At 39.8% G+C, this 14,719-nt stretch overlaps 1 protein-coding gene across 1 annotated transcript in view; it reads right to left on the bottom strand.

Annotated features, from left to right (window-relative positions):
• tada3l (transcriptional adaptor 3 (NGG1 homolog, yeast)-like) overlaps positions 1–14,652 on the bottom strand; it is a 17,915-nt gene extending 3,263 nt beyond the window's left edge. The window contains exons 1-7 of the mRNA XM_048606702.1: positions 14,519–14,652; positions 12,160–12,395; positions 7,711–7,961; positions 7,014–7,119; positions 5,630–5,771; positions 1,813–1,910; positions 539–648 (exon numbers count right to left, since the gene is read on the bottom strand). Of these exons, the coding sequence (XP_048462659.1) occupies positions 539–648; positions 1,813–1,910; positions 5,630–5,771; positions 7,014–7,119; positions 7,711–7,961; positions 12,160–12,366 (914 nt within the window). The 5' untranslated portion in view covers positions 12,367–12,395; positions 14,519–14,652. The remainder of the gene's footprint in view (positions 1–538; positions 649–1,812; positions 1,911–5,629; positions 5,772–7,013; positions 7,120–7,710; positions 7,962–12,159; positions 12,396–14,518) is intronic.
• Positions 14,653–14,719: the final 67 nt, after the last annotated feature.

Raw genomic sequence — 14,719 nt, 5'->3', positions numbered from 1 at the left:
AGGCGCTGCAGCAAATCCCCAAGGCTCCCTTGGCAGCACCTTCCAAACCCACAACCTCCACTGGCTAGAACAGAAAGGTCTGCGGATGTATTGGGATGCTACCACCTGTAAGTTCCTTTCCAAATCACACAACTTCCTAACATGCAGCTGGGTCAAAATCCTGGAACACCCTTCCTAACAGCACTATGGATGTACCAACATCAAATGGACTGTATGTGATTCAAGAAGTCAGCACAATTAATGCTGGCCAGCAATGTGTTGATCTTGTGAATGAATACATGTTAAAAAAGCTACAAATAGGGAATTTGTCTTTACCCTAAGTTGTTCATTAGATTGCAGCTATTCCAGTGAAATAGTGACTAGCTTCCTATTATGAATTATTTTATACAACATTATATAATCTGAATGATGTCGGTATCGAAAAGAAAATAATTTCCCCATCCTGTAATGTTTTCTCCCTTGGCATCAAATAGCAAAGAATGTACTTCTGTAGATATTCCTAAATATTTAGAGCAACATTTCTGCCTATAGAGCTCACCTGAAGGCCTTATTTTGACTTCGAGGGGAGGTGCTTGCTCCTTCAGTTCCAACGTCTTTCCCAGTCATCTCTGGTATGGGAGAATCTTCCATTGGTGAAATAATATTCTCCTGAGAAAGGAGAGGAAATCGCAGAACAGGTCAGCAATGAAGAAGATATGGGTATGAAATTAATCTCTAAGGAAGACAGAAGTCCTTTAAACATAGCGGAACAACATGAAGGAAAATCCCTTCACCTTGCACTACGTTTGAAAATTCACAAATTAAGAACATGAAGGGTGACGCAAATAGTGAAGGATCAATTTCTTTTAATAAGTTATCACAGTTATACAGTTTTCTCATTTCTTCAATGTTAAAAGGAAGGAGATTAAAAAGATTTAAATTATAACTTAGCCAGCAGATGGTACAATGACATAACTGGATTTAGTATTTCAAGGTTGACCAGATCTAGATTAGGCCTTTGGGTACTGCAGGTTTGGATTTGACAGCGATTCTCTGCGTCCCCAGTTGAATACTCCACCGATAATTATCTTTTGGGATGATATTTGACCACTTTTATGAGACATTAGGAGGAAATCCACCATCTTTGGAACGATACCCCAACAAGACAGCACTTTCAGAACAGAACGGAGAGGAAAAAGAATTGGTAGATAAAAAGAATTAAAAACCAAATCTCTCTAATTCCAACCTAGTCCTTCATCACTCTTCACCATGCTGGGATCAGTTCTGACAAAGGGTTGCAGAAGAACATTAAATCAACATTTCCTTTGTCAATTGCTGAACAACCTGCAGTTTGTTGCCAGCACAATTTCTTTAACTATTTTAAAAAAAGTCATGCTTCTAATGATCTTTTCGCCCAGTCACGAGACTGCATTGCTTAATCAGCCACGTTTCACATTGCAGAGCTACCACAACATGACCTCTACAGAGAAAATGGTTTTACTTTTGGATTCATAACCAATTCCTCAGTCTAATGGGGTGTGGACAGCTCTCCTTCTACCTCAATGAACTCTCAAACAACTCAAAGCCAATGAAGCAAAAATAACAAACCACACCCAATCTTGAACTACTCTAGCTGTTCAGTAGGTGAAAGGAGCATGTAGTATGGAACATAGGTGTACAATATTTAAGTTCAGTCATGGGTGGGAAAGGATGGAACTTCGATTTTATGCATCTTTTCTGAATCACTGCAAATTTACTTTTCTTCAACATGATAGATTTTTCAGATTTTAAATAAATCAGTATTTGCTGAAGCAGAGAGGTTTCTCATCTCACCTCCACCAAAGCTTGGAGTAATCTCTGAGTGAGGGGCCCAAAAGGAGATCCATCTTCAGGCTGATCATGCTGGTCTTTCTTCAGCAAAGCATCCACATCTAACAGCAGTGATACCAAACAAAAAACATGTTCTCAGTTACAATAAAAGTGAGCATTTATGTGATAACAAGGTGTAGAGCTGGATGAACACAGCAGACCAAGCAGCATCAGAGGAGCAGGAAGGCTGACGTTTCGGGCCTAGAACCTTCTTCAGAAAAAAAAAAGCCTGTCAATATAACCAGTCCAGATTTGTTCTAAATAATTACTGACAGCTGCAGCCTTTTCTTACAATTTAAAGAGCAGAGGATTTAAAAGTAATTCTCAATCATAACAGTTAAATAGACAATTGTCCTTTAAAACCATTTATATCTAATTCATGAATTCCTAACTTCCATACTGTGGATTAAGGCCCTTGAAATAGCTAAAATGGGATCTGTTTCAATTTAAAAGGCCCTGCTAAGCTTATTTCCCCTACTGGCAAAAATTGGATTGTTTGTAAATGGGGTGCAACTTGCGCATCTGGCTTCTTCTCTCTATTTTTAAAGATGCTGCAAAAATCCAGCACTAAATGTTTCAAAAATCAAACAGCAATGTTACCGTGAATGCACCCCATAAATCAGAGACTGATGTTTTCATACCAATGCAAAGTCAAACCACATGTTGCTTAAAATCATTTTTCCTCATGTTGTCTCTGGTGCTTTTGACAACTATTTTAAACCTGTGCCCTCTGGTAGCTGCCATTAGAAGGAGTCTCTCTTATTTTGTCTGTCTAAACCTTCCTTGATTTCAAATAGTTCAATGAAATTCTTGGTGCATTTTCCCAGCACAAACTGTTGTGGGCTTATTTCTTTGAAAAACTTATTTATCAGGATACCACCAAATTACCCCTATCCACACTTGGACATTATAGATAGCTGTTCATAACATGTCAACATTGTCTCAGTTGGCAGCACTCTTGTCTCTCAGGCAGAAGACCATAAAACACTGTCATCCCAGTGTAGTAGAGGCAAATCTGACATTCAGATGAGATGTTAAATGTAGTCCCGTCTGTCCTCTGGACAAAAAAGACTCTATGGCACCTAATTCAAAGAACAGCAGTAGAATTAATCTAGTGTTCTGGCTACTTTTACCCAAAAACAGGCGACCCAGCCAATATTTGTGGCTTATTTGCAGGTGTTTACGGTCTTCAAACTGGCAGCCTACACGAATGCAGTGTTTCCTACACTATAACAATGACTGTCTGTTAATATGCACTTCATTGATCATTAAGTGCTTTGCGATATCTGGTAGTTGTAAAAGGGGCTACGTAAATGCCAGGGCCACATATCAAGAGCAGGGAAGACGAGATTAGATTGGAAAGCTCTTTTTTGGCCAGGACAGACACAATGGCTCTTCTTCAGTCCATTAAGATTTCTGACTTCTATGCTGAACACCTTCATCAAATCTCTACTTCTGCTCCCTGGAAATTCAAGGAAATCTCTTCCATACCTTTTCTGAAACTTTCCTTCATTCCTAATGTGTAGGGCCCAGAACCAGATTCAATATTCCAATTGGTGCCGATTAATGTTTTATATAGGCTTAGAAAATTTCAAGGCTTTTGCACCAAGTGCCTCTACCTATAAAGCCCAGAAAAAAACATGCTCTATTAGATGCTTTGCCACCTTCAATGATTTGTGCACAAACAACCCAATCTCTCTCTCTTTTTGCATTCCCTTTAAAATTGTGCCATTAGCATTGACGTACCTTCTAGCAAATGTTGCCACAGAAGGATACAAAGCTGAGGTGCAGTGAGGTCATGGAGGAAATTTTAGATGTGAGCAAAGAATTAACTATTAGGGTTAAAGGGAACCAGTGCAGAACCATAATGATGAGAGATATTGGGTGAATGGGACACATTGCAGGTGCAGTTTTAGAACTTTAATCCAACTGTCCAGATACGTCATGACTCATCGAGCAGGTGGGACTTTGGTGTAGTTTTAGAAAGGGTAGCATCGAGTCAGCATTAACAAGATATTATGTGTTTTATTAAACTGCTTCCTCATCAGGAAAAGACAGGATAGCAGAAGGAAGCATAGGCAGCAAGCTTTGAAGGTTGAGCCTGATTGCCAGCAATTGGGATGGGAATTAAGTCAATCCCTCCTTAGCGAGTGGCAAACGGTCAGATGCAGATCAGATGCATCTGGCAGATCTTGTTGGTAGGCTTCATGCAGCAATTTTCCAGGAGGCCAGTTTAAAAACAAATATTGAAAGAATTCCCAGCATGGAATTCAATAAACTGGGAAATGAAAGAGAATGCATGAATGAGCTATAATTAAAGAAATAAAATGCAACACTTTCGAATGGAGTGTGTCAGTGTCAGCAGCTCAGGTCCCTTTAAGAGTCAATCAGAATAGTTCCTAAACTATTGCGAGTAGGTGATGCTCATTGGACTGTGTTCATGCCACAGTACTCTTGACCAATATAATAGCGTCACTGAACAGCCTGGTTAGAAAGTGTTAAGAAAGAGGTGTTTTATCAACTACATGATTTCCCTCTCCAACTCCATTTTGATTTAGTCCCCTCCCTTGTTTCTTCCCCTTTTTTGTTATTGTGACATTGCCTCTGCTAAGCCGTGCAGATTAACCGGGTGCTTGGGTGGTGGATTTTTCAGAATTTAAGAAAAGAAGAGCCAGGTTCTAGGCCTCTTGTGCTACTGACAGGCCCAGGTTCAAGACCCACTTGTTCCAGAAGTGTCACAATATGTCTGAACAAGTTGACTGAAAATATCTATAAGAGCTGGGTTCTCTGGTCCCTTCCCTTGTTTGCCCACTTGAATTATTTTTGGTGTTATCATTTGTAATTTATTCAATGGGGCAGCAGGGTGGCTCAGTGGTTAGCACAGCTGCCTCACAGCACCAGGGACACAGGTTTAATTCCACTCTCGGGCAACTTTCTGTGTGGAGTTTCCTCTGGGTGCTCCAGTTTCCACTCACAGTTCAAAGATGTGCAAGTTAGGTGGATTGGCCATGCTAAATTGCCCATAGTGTCCATGGATGTGCAGGTTAGGGATGGGAAATGCAGGGTTACAGGGATTCAGTAGGTCTGGGTGGAATATTCTTCAGAGGGTTGGTGGTAACTCAGTGGGCTGAATGGCCTGCTTCCACACTGTAGGAATTCTATATTTTAATTTGTAAAGTTGATGGTGGGTCTTTTTATATTTAAAAAAAAAAACAGCTGGGTTGTTACTTGTTAATTGGCCATAAGACATTGGTAGAGAAGCAGGCCATTCAGCCCATCAAGTCTGCTCTGTCATTCAATGAGATCATGGTTGATCTTATAATCATAGAATCATATGGTACAGAGGAAGCCCTTTGGCCCATCAGGTCTGTACCACCAACAATACAGCACTACCTACACCGGTCCAACTTTCCTGCACTAGGCTCATAACCCTGAATGTTACAACGCTTCAAGCGTTCATCTAACTACTTTTTAAAGGTTGTGAAGTTACCTCCCTCAACTACACTCCCATCACTTTCTGGGTGAAAGGATTTTTCCTCTAAACCCACTGCATTTCACTTGTGTCCCCTTATTCTTGACCCTTCGATTAAGGGGAACTGCTGCTTTCTCTATTCACCCTGTGCATGCTCCTCGATCTTATTAAGGTGGAAACTGGTGTTTGAGCTAAATAATAGGTGGTGAATAAAGCTCTTGAAAATCTCTGAAAGTCTTATGTTGCCTAATTCGCAACATGGATATTGGTTTATTAAACAGTGAGCAGCTCATTGCGAGTTGAGTTCACCTTTTGAGTCGAATTCAGCTAAAGCTCCGAGCATGCCTTTCTTCTTCTCTGCAGCGGCTGCAGCACGGGCACCTTCCTTCTGCTCCTCTAGAAGGTCCTCCTGTGCCCATCGCTGAGAATAATGCTTCCCCAGAGGGGGGATCTGTGCAAACAGGAAAATGTTAGAGATTAAAATAATGTGGTGATTGAGTCATAGAATTGTACAGCATGGAAACAGACCCTTCGGTTCAACTCATTCATGCTGACCAGATATCCTAAGGCAATTTAGTCCTATTTGCCAACATTTGGCCCCTATCCCGCTAAATCCTTCCTATTCATGTACCCATCCAGATCCCTTTTAAATGTGGTAATTGTACCAGCCTCAGCCACTTCCTCTGGCAGATCACTGCATACACACAGCACCCTGTGCATGAAAAAGTTGCTCCTTTGGTCCCTTTTATATCTTTCCCGTCTCACTTTAAATCTATGCCCTCTAGTTTTGGACTTCCCTATCCTGGGAAAAACACTTGGCTATTCAACCTATTCATGCCCCTCATGATCCCTTAAAGCTCTTTATGTTATGGAATCACACTCCAACAGAACACGCACACAGTTGAACCAATCTTCCTTAAACAATGTCATATTGATCACAGCCATTAATATATAACAGTGCCATTCACATCTCACACTCCAGAACATGCACTGTGTGTTCAGCTGTGCTGCTTCACTATTCCTGTTGTTCTAATGAATACACAAACGCCCCATTTCCTCTCCTCCTTTGGCAAATGTAATTGAAAAAGCATTGGAACTCACCTTTCAGCTCATTATACATAATGGCTTCAAGGAGGCCTGTCAGCAGGATCCCAGCCTGCTCACCTAGTTGGGAATTGTGTCCCAAAGAGAGACAGATATCTCTTTAAAACCATCTCGTATGCGGTTTTGATGGGAGCTGATAATTAGGAACACCACTGGTTGCGAAGGATAACAAACCACATTATTAACAGATACTAAATTCGCTTGCCTTATTTTTGAGCTGATTATTAATTACACAATCAGCAAACAAAAAACAAGGAAAGAAAATTGGAGTGAAAGGAAGAATAGCAATGTTGGTTTGTAATTACCTTAATCTAAGTGGGGATTTACATCTGGACTACACTAATTCCTATTATGGAATGCTTGATAATGTTACTAATTCTCTGTCCAGCAATAGTTTTCCCAAATGACTAATAAAACACACATTCATATGTAAACCATACTCCCTCATACAGTATCTTTAAACCTTCCCTCAAAATGTATCATCACCTTCAACCTGTTTCTGAAAATCTCTTTTAGTAGTGATTTGGGCCAACAACTCCCTCTTTCCTGACTCTCTCTCTCACTCACTTCATCTATACTGGTCTTTCACCTTGTAATACTCTGCCTCATCTTCAGGGGGTTTCAGTAGGTCCTCAAGGACACGGATCTCCTCATTGGTGATGTCAGCACAGTACGGTTCCACTGATGCCCAGAACCTGCAGGAGGCGAATGTGAAGATGTGAAGTTGCTCACTGTTACTACAGAAAACTCAACGCTGGCTTCCAATAAATGCGAAGCTGTTGTGAACAAAGTTACTCAAAAATCAGTATGCAGCAATTCATGACTTTAGGTTCTGAGCAGAGCTTATTTTAACCAACAGTCACTATTCAATGTATCTATGTTCGCTTGATAAAAGGTATAGAAAAACAGTGTCAAGAACAACAGCAAGAGAGACAGAGAACAGAGGCTCACAGAATTTAATTCATTTCTATTAAAGTAAAACAAATTGTGGGTGCTGCATGTATGTGAGTGAGAGAGAGAGAGAAGCAATTTCAGACTTTTACTTTTCCTTGCATTAACTTATCTCCCTCTTGATAACTTGGGAAATAGTTTTGCGGGTGGGGAAGAGTGTGAGAGAGAGAGAGAATACAAACAGTAAATAATGTGAAGATGTGCAAATGTAGCACAGCCTATTCCTGCAACATGTTCCTAAAGGGAATTAAACTCAATCAGGTCATACATTGCCTGCAGTTCCAATCTGAATTAGACGCAGAATGGAATATGTGCTAAGTTCTAAGAGATCCTACCTGTTGGGGGCATCATTCTTTGGAATTCTGGGAACATCCAAGGGATCATCTGTAAATTCATACTCCTGTATTTTTGGCTGTAGGTTTTTTGATTTGGGGCGTCCAGGACCAGGTCCAGTTCCATGACTGCCTTTTCCATCGATTTTCTGTTTCTTGGGTTTTCCATGTTTCTGTGGTGTTCCATGCTCATGTTCCTTCCCAAATTTTAACAACCTCTTATCTCCTTTCTTATCCTGCCAGTCTGTGAGGATCTAAAGTCAACAGTTTAAATGCTCTTGAAAGAGAGAAAAACATGTAACAGATGTCTTTCAGATTAGTGATATGGATTCAAATGAATTACCAATTTATCTACCTCAGTCAGAGAACACAAGCTTGTGGAAATTAGAACCGTAACAGTAGTGCATTTGAGAGCCCTTTTCTGAAACTGGCTACAGGTCAATGATAATGCCAAATACAAAATGTGAATTAGGGGCAGACATAGATCACTCAGCCCCTTAAACCTTCAGTAAGATCATGGTTAATGTATTTCCATTTCAAATTCCACATTCCCATCTAACCCCAAATAATTTTTGGTTACCTTGGCTCACAAGAATCTGTTTACCTCCAGCTTAAAAACAATTAATGATTCCACCTCCACCGCTTTGAGGCAGAGAGTCCCAAAGTACCCAACTCTCAGAAAATAAATCCCTCATCTCTATCCTAAAAGGGTGATCCCTAATTTTAGAACAGTGTCCCCTAGTTCTGGATTCACCCATGATAGGAAATATTCTTGTCAAGACCATTCAGGATCTTATAAACTTCAATCAAATTGGCCCTCACTCTTCCAAAATCCAGTGTAAATAAATCCAACCTGTTTGATTTTTCCTTATAAGGCAATGAATTTATTCCAGGTTTCGATCTCCTCTGAACCACCTTCAGTGCAATCACATCCTTCCTTTAATAAGGAGACCTATTATGCACAGTATTCAAGGTGCAGGCTCACCAATGCCCTGTAGAACTGAAGCACAATATCCTTACTTTTATATTAAATTCCTCTCATGTTGAAGGATGGCATTCCTTTAGCCTTCTTAATTACTCGCTGTACCTGCATACTAATTTTCTGTGACTCATGTGCTGGAACAACTAGAACACCCACCTAGGGGAGGCAGTGGCATTGTGGTGATATCACTGGGCTAGTAACCCAAAATCCCAGGCTAATGAACATAAGCTCAATTCGCAACATAGCAGATGTTGGAATTTTAATTCAATACAAAGCTAACCTAATTGCAACCACTGTTGTTTGCTGTAAAACTCATCCTGATTCACAAAAGTCTTTCAGGGGAAGAAATCTGCCATCCTTACCCAGTCTGGCCTACATCTGACTCCATACGCACTAATGTGGTTGTTTCTTATTGACAGATGAGGCAGTGAGGCCCACATCCTATGGATAAATAAAAAGAAAAGATCCTCTGCACCTTGGAATTCTGCAGTTATTTTCCCTTTAAATAATACTTATGTTTTATTGTTCTTGTCAAATTATCATATTTTTCCACATTATACTCCACCTGTTAGATTTTTGCCTATTCACTTAACTTATATTCTTCATTCTTTAACTTCATTCTTGTTATGTGACCTTCACATCATACTTTGCTACCTTTGTGACATCTGCAAATTTAGCCTTTATTACAATTCATTAGATGAGGGCATCAAAGTGTAAAAGTTTGAGGGCCCAGCACTGAACTTTGTGGGACCCATTCATCAGATCCTGCTAATCAAAATAAAATTATCTGTTTTCTGCTAGGCAGCCAATCTTCATTCCATACCAGTATGTAACGTTCTCCATCATAACACCTACTTTTACATGTTAAACTGTTAATGTGGCACCTTGTCAAATTCCTTCCAGAAATCCAAGCACAGTACATTAACAGGCTCCCCTTTATCCACAGCACATGTCATTCCTCCAAAGAATTCCAATACATTAGTTATGCATGATTTCCCATTCACTAAAATGTGCTAACCCTTCCCGGTAAACTTGAGTTTTTCCAAGTGCCCAGTTATAAGGTCCTTACCAATTAATTCTAACACGTTACCCCAACAGACATCAGGCTAACTGGTCCATAGTTTCCTGTTTTCTCTCTCCCTCTCTTCTTGAAATTGTGTTATTTTTGTTACTTTCCAGTTTGATGGAAGCTTTCTAGAATCTAATTATATTTATAAAATTAGCACCAACAAATTTACTACCACTTTTAATATCTTAGGATGAACTCTATCAGGACCCAGGGGCTCATTAACCTGCAGCTCCATCTATTTGTTCAGTACTGCTTTCTTAGCATTATAATTTCACCAACCTACTGCCTTATTTCAACCTCCTGATTTACTGGGAAGACAGAAATAAAATAATTACTCATTATATCTAACATTTCTTTTTTTATCCACCATTAACTCCAAATTCTCACCCTCTTGAAAACCAACACTCACTTTACTTTTTTTCCCCTTTTTTAAATACCTATAGAAACTCCTGTTGTCTGTTTTTACGTTTCTAGCTAGTTTCTTCTCATGTTCTAATTTACTTGTCCCGATTAACCTTTTAGTCATTCTCTGACTGTTCAATATTTGGAGCAGTAATCTGACCTGCTACTCATCTTCGTGCAATTATATACTTTTTTCTTAGATTTGAGGGTTTCCCTTAGCTTTTAAGTTAACCATATATGTTGGGTGTTCCCATTGGAACTTTTCTTTATAGTAGAAATGTAAATATTGAGTATTCTTAACTACTCTTAAATGTCCGCCATTGCTTCTTGACTGATTTATTGCTAAGCCTGAATCCCAACTAACTCAGGTGTTCATGCCTTAATGACTCCAGGCCTTAATAACTTAGAGGAAAGAAGTGAATGTACTGTAGCCCGAGTTTCAGACAACACAAAAGTAGGTGGAAAGGTAAGTTGCGAGAAGGATACAAATACTTTACAGAGGGATGTTGATAGGTTAAGTAAGTGAGCAACAAGTTGGCAAATGGAGTATAATGTGGGAAAATGTGAAGTTGTTCATTTTGTAAGAGAGAACAAAAGAACAGAGTATTATTTAAATAAGACCATAAGAGGAAAACTTTCGAAAGCTGCAACACAAAGGGATTTGGGGGTACTTGTGCACAAAACACAAAATGCCAGCACACAGATGCAGCAGGTAATCAGGAAGACTAATGGAATCGGTAACCCTTCCTCAGAACTGAGGAGTTCTGAGGAAGGGTCACCGGACCTGAAATGTTAACACTGTTATTTCCTTCACAGATGCTGCCAGACCTGCTGAGCTTTTCCAGCAACTTTGTTTTTGTTCCTGATTTACAGCATCCGCAGTTCTTTCGGTTTTTATTTAAGACTAATGGAATGTTGGCCCTTATTTTAAGGGGTTAGAGTACAAGAATAGGAAGTCTTACTGAAAATGTTTAAGGTACTGGTGAGATCACATCTGGAGTACTGTGAACTGATTTGGTCCTCTTATTTAAGGAAGTATATAATTTCATTGGAAACAGTTTGAGAGAGGGTTCACCAGGATGACCCCTAGTATTGAGGGATTGTCTTATGAGCAAAGATTAAACAGGTTGGGACTCTGCTCACTGGAGTTTAGAAGAATGAGGGGGATTTCATTGAGACATGTAGGATTCTTAAGGGGCTTGACAGGGTCAATATTGAGAGGATGTTTGCCCTCATGGGAGAGTCTATGACCAGAGTACAGAATCTCAGAATAAAGAAGCGCCAATTTAAGATTGAGATAAGGAGGAATTTCTTACCTCAGAGGGTTAAAAGTCTATGGAACGCTTTCTCACAGACAGCTGTGGGGGCAGAGTCCTTGTATATATTTAAGGCTGAGACGGATAGATTGTAGATCAGTGGGGAGTCAAGGATTACAGGGAGAGGACAGAAAAATGGATGTGAGGATTGTCAGATCAGCCACGATCCTACTGAATGGTGCAGCAGGCTCAAGGAGCTGAACAGCCTACTTCTGTTCCTATTCTTTATGGTGTTACGCCCTCATACTTGCCCTTACTTAGGTTTAAATGACTAGCCTTAGACCCATTCTTCTCCCTCTCAAACTTGATGTAAAAATTCAATCATATTCGATCACTGCTACCCAAAGGTGCCATTTCTCACATTGGACATAGGCATAGCCTGCTCCCCAGTTGGTTCCACAACATGCTGCTCTCAAAAGTATTCTATGAACTCCTCATTGAAGGTACTACTGTCAATATTTTTCCAGTTTATACGTAATTAAAATTACTCAATTATTGTCCATTTTTCACAAACTCCCAATATTTCCTCTTATACATTTTGTTCTATATCATTTTTTTTTGGGGGGGGGGGGGGGCATCATTCCCATTGGTGATTTATTTCCTTTACAATTCCTCCATCAGAAGAATTCTGGTCAGTTAGCATTCTGTTCAATGCAACCAACAGCTCAGTGCACCATTCCTACCTGTGTTTCTGCCTCTAGAATACGCAATCGCCGACTCGCTGAGCTCAAGAGAGTTTCCAGCTCCAGTTGTAATGTATCTAGTTCTTCGATTCCGATTCCATCATCCTCAGAGCGTGACAGCACAGCTGCATAGCGGGGACACATCTTCACGTGATCTACTGGTTTAAAGTCATGGAACTGCAGCGGGCAGTCTTTTAGTTCACTCATCTTGAGCACGTGGAAAGTTTGTCTAAGATCTGTAAAGAAAAAAAAAATTCAAATTGAACATTGGTAGTTCTGATTAATAAGTGATATAGCAAATGGAAGGTTTACTATACGCATGCAAGAAATGAAGGTTGTGAAGGGCTTCTCTAGTCTACCAACAGACTCATGGGTTCCAAACAGATTTTAAAAGCAAGTACTGCAATTGAAACAAGCTCTTCAAAGCCATCCCAGAAAAATCAGACGGTCAACAAGTATCCCTTGGCTCAAGGCCACGATTTTTCTAAGTGATAACATCATTGATGTGAAGTGCCATTAAAAATGTATTCAAAATGCCACCAATTTTTTTTTGTTTATTCCAATGAAACAATTTATTTGCTGAGCATTTTGTCATTTATTCCAGCTGAGTTTTCTAGTCAATGAGTCACTTGAAATTATAAATGCTAAACCAGTTTTACCAACTTCCTTTATTGACCTAACATCTGCCTCATTTTGCCTCAGTTTCCCAGGGTCTGCAGATTCAGCTTAGAGACCAACTATTCCATTACTTTATCTTTATGTACCTTTAGTAAAATGTCTTTTATACAGAGCCACAGAATTGTTACCATGTAGGAGGAAGCCATTTGGCCCCACACGTCTGTGCCAGGTCTCCAAACTGAGCAAATAAAAACCGGAAGAACTGCGGGTGCTGTAAATCGGAAACAAAAACAGAATTTGCTAGAAAAGCTCAGCAGGTCTGGCAGCATCTGTGAAGTGAATTCAGAGTTAATGTTTCGGGTCCAGTTCTGAGGAAGGGTCATCGGACCTGAAACATTAATGCTGATTTCTCTTCACAGAAGCTGCCAGACCTCCTAAGCTTTTCCAGCAAATTCTCCAAACTGAGCACCTCACCTAGTGCCATTCTGCTGCTTTTTCTCTGTAACCCTGCACATTCATCCTTTTCAAATAACCATCAAATTCTGTTTTTACTACCTTAATTGAATCTTCTCCAAAATCCTCTCAGGAAGTGCATTCTAGACCCTAACCACTCACTGTGTGAAAAAGGTCTTCCTCCTATCACATTTGCTTTTTTAAAAACTAATGATTTTATACCTGTGCCCTCTCATTCTCAATCCTTTCACAGGTGGAAACATTTCTCCCTATTTACTCTGTCCAGACCTCAAATGATTTTGAATATTTCAGTCAGATCTTCTCTCAGTCTTCTCTTCTCAAAAAACTCTTCAATCTAATTTTCTAACTGAAATTCCTTATTCTTAGAAACATTCTCTTCTGCATTCTCTACAACAAGAAAATTATTTCCATTTTTGTTGTTTGATCTTTTTTGTGCTCATCAGGGTAAAGATTGTAATCTGAAGCACTTTTTATTTACAGAGCAGCACAATCAATAACAGAACCAAGATCCCTTTACTCTAACACTGTGTTCTACTCTGAATTCACACGCACAGCTTGTGAACTCTGAACAACAAGTGCAATTTTGTATTTTTGCCACATAAAATTGGGATTGGCCAATTCATTTCACGTTATATCCTTACAGTTAGCTTTTAAACAATTGGTCTTGGCTTGGATTTCAAACAGGTGGAAGGACATTGACTCCATCACCTAGAAGTACCTATTAATCAAAAATTAGCAGAACAAATTAAACATCTGAAACTCTCATCAAACCAAAAGCAGATTGACTGAAAAAGGTGCTAATAGTTCACAATAAAGCAGACTTTTCAGGCGATAGGATCAAATTGTGCATTAGATGTAAAGCAAACAATTTGGAAACAAGACAACACTATTTAACAAAGAGCAATGATGAGGTTGCTGGAAGATAATTGTATCATGGAATAAAATGACATTCAGTATTCATTTTCTGTCATCTCAGGTTTGTCAGCTGTTACTGACAGCAGTAAGAAATTATTTTCCCTGTCCCACTCTCTGCCTGCCTAACTTACAGATAAGGCACTATTAGACACAGGAAGGCCAGGGCATTAGTGGTGATGCAAGATCAGTTTGTGACAAGACCCCAGTTTGCAATTCCAGCTGCTAATACACCTTTTTCTAATCCTGTAGTCAGCAATGGACCTGCTCCCCTTGCTTAAACCACCAGATTCCAAAATTGTGAAATAAAAGCTCCTCTTCTGTCCAGGTGCCCAGTGACCAAGACACAAAATACCTGTGATTTCAAGCTGCAGTGCAATGAGGAACAGTATCTGTGGGTAGTTAAGGTAACAGACATTTGTTGCTAGGTGCCGGCTCCCTCACATTTTCACCAGGACTTTGTTACATTTTACCTGGGAAGGCTCCATCTGCGGCTTTACCACTACTAGGGAGAAAGAGGGGGTGTACAACATACAGTTGGTCATCCTTCTCGCAG

Source organism: Rhincodon typus, chromosome 16, assembly GCF_021869965.1.
Source record: "Rhincodon typus isolate 14 chromosome 16, sRhiTyp1.1, whole genome shotgun sequence".
Lineage (NCBI taxonomy): Eukaryota > Metazoa > Chordata > Chondrichthyes > Orectolobiformes > Rhincodontidae > Rhincodon > Rhincodon typus.
The sequence above is the reverse complement of the archived record's forward strand: the minus strand, read 5'-3'. Positions and strand labels throughout refer to the sequence as shown.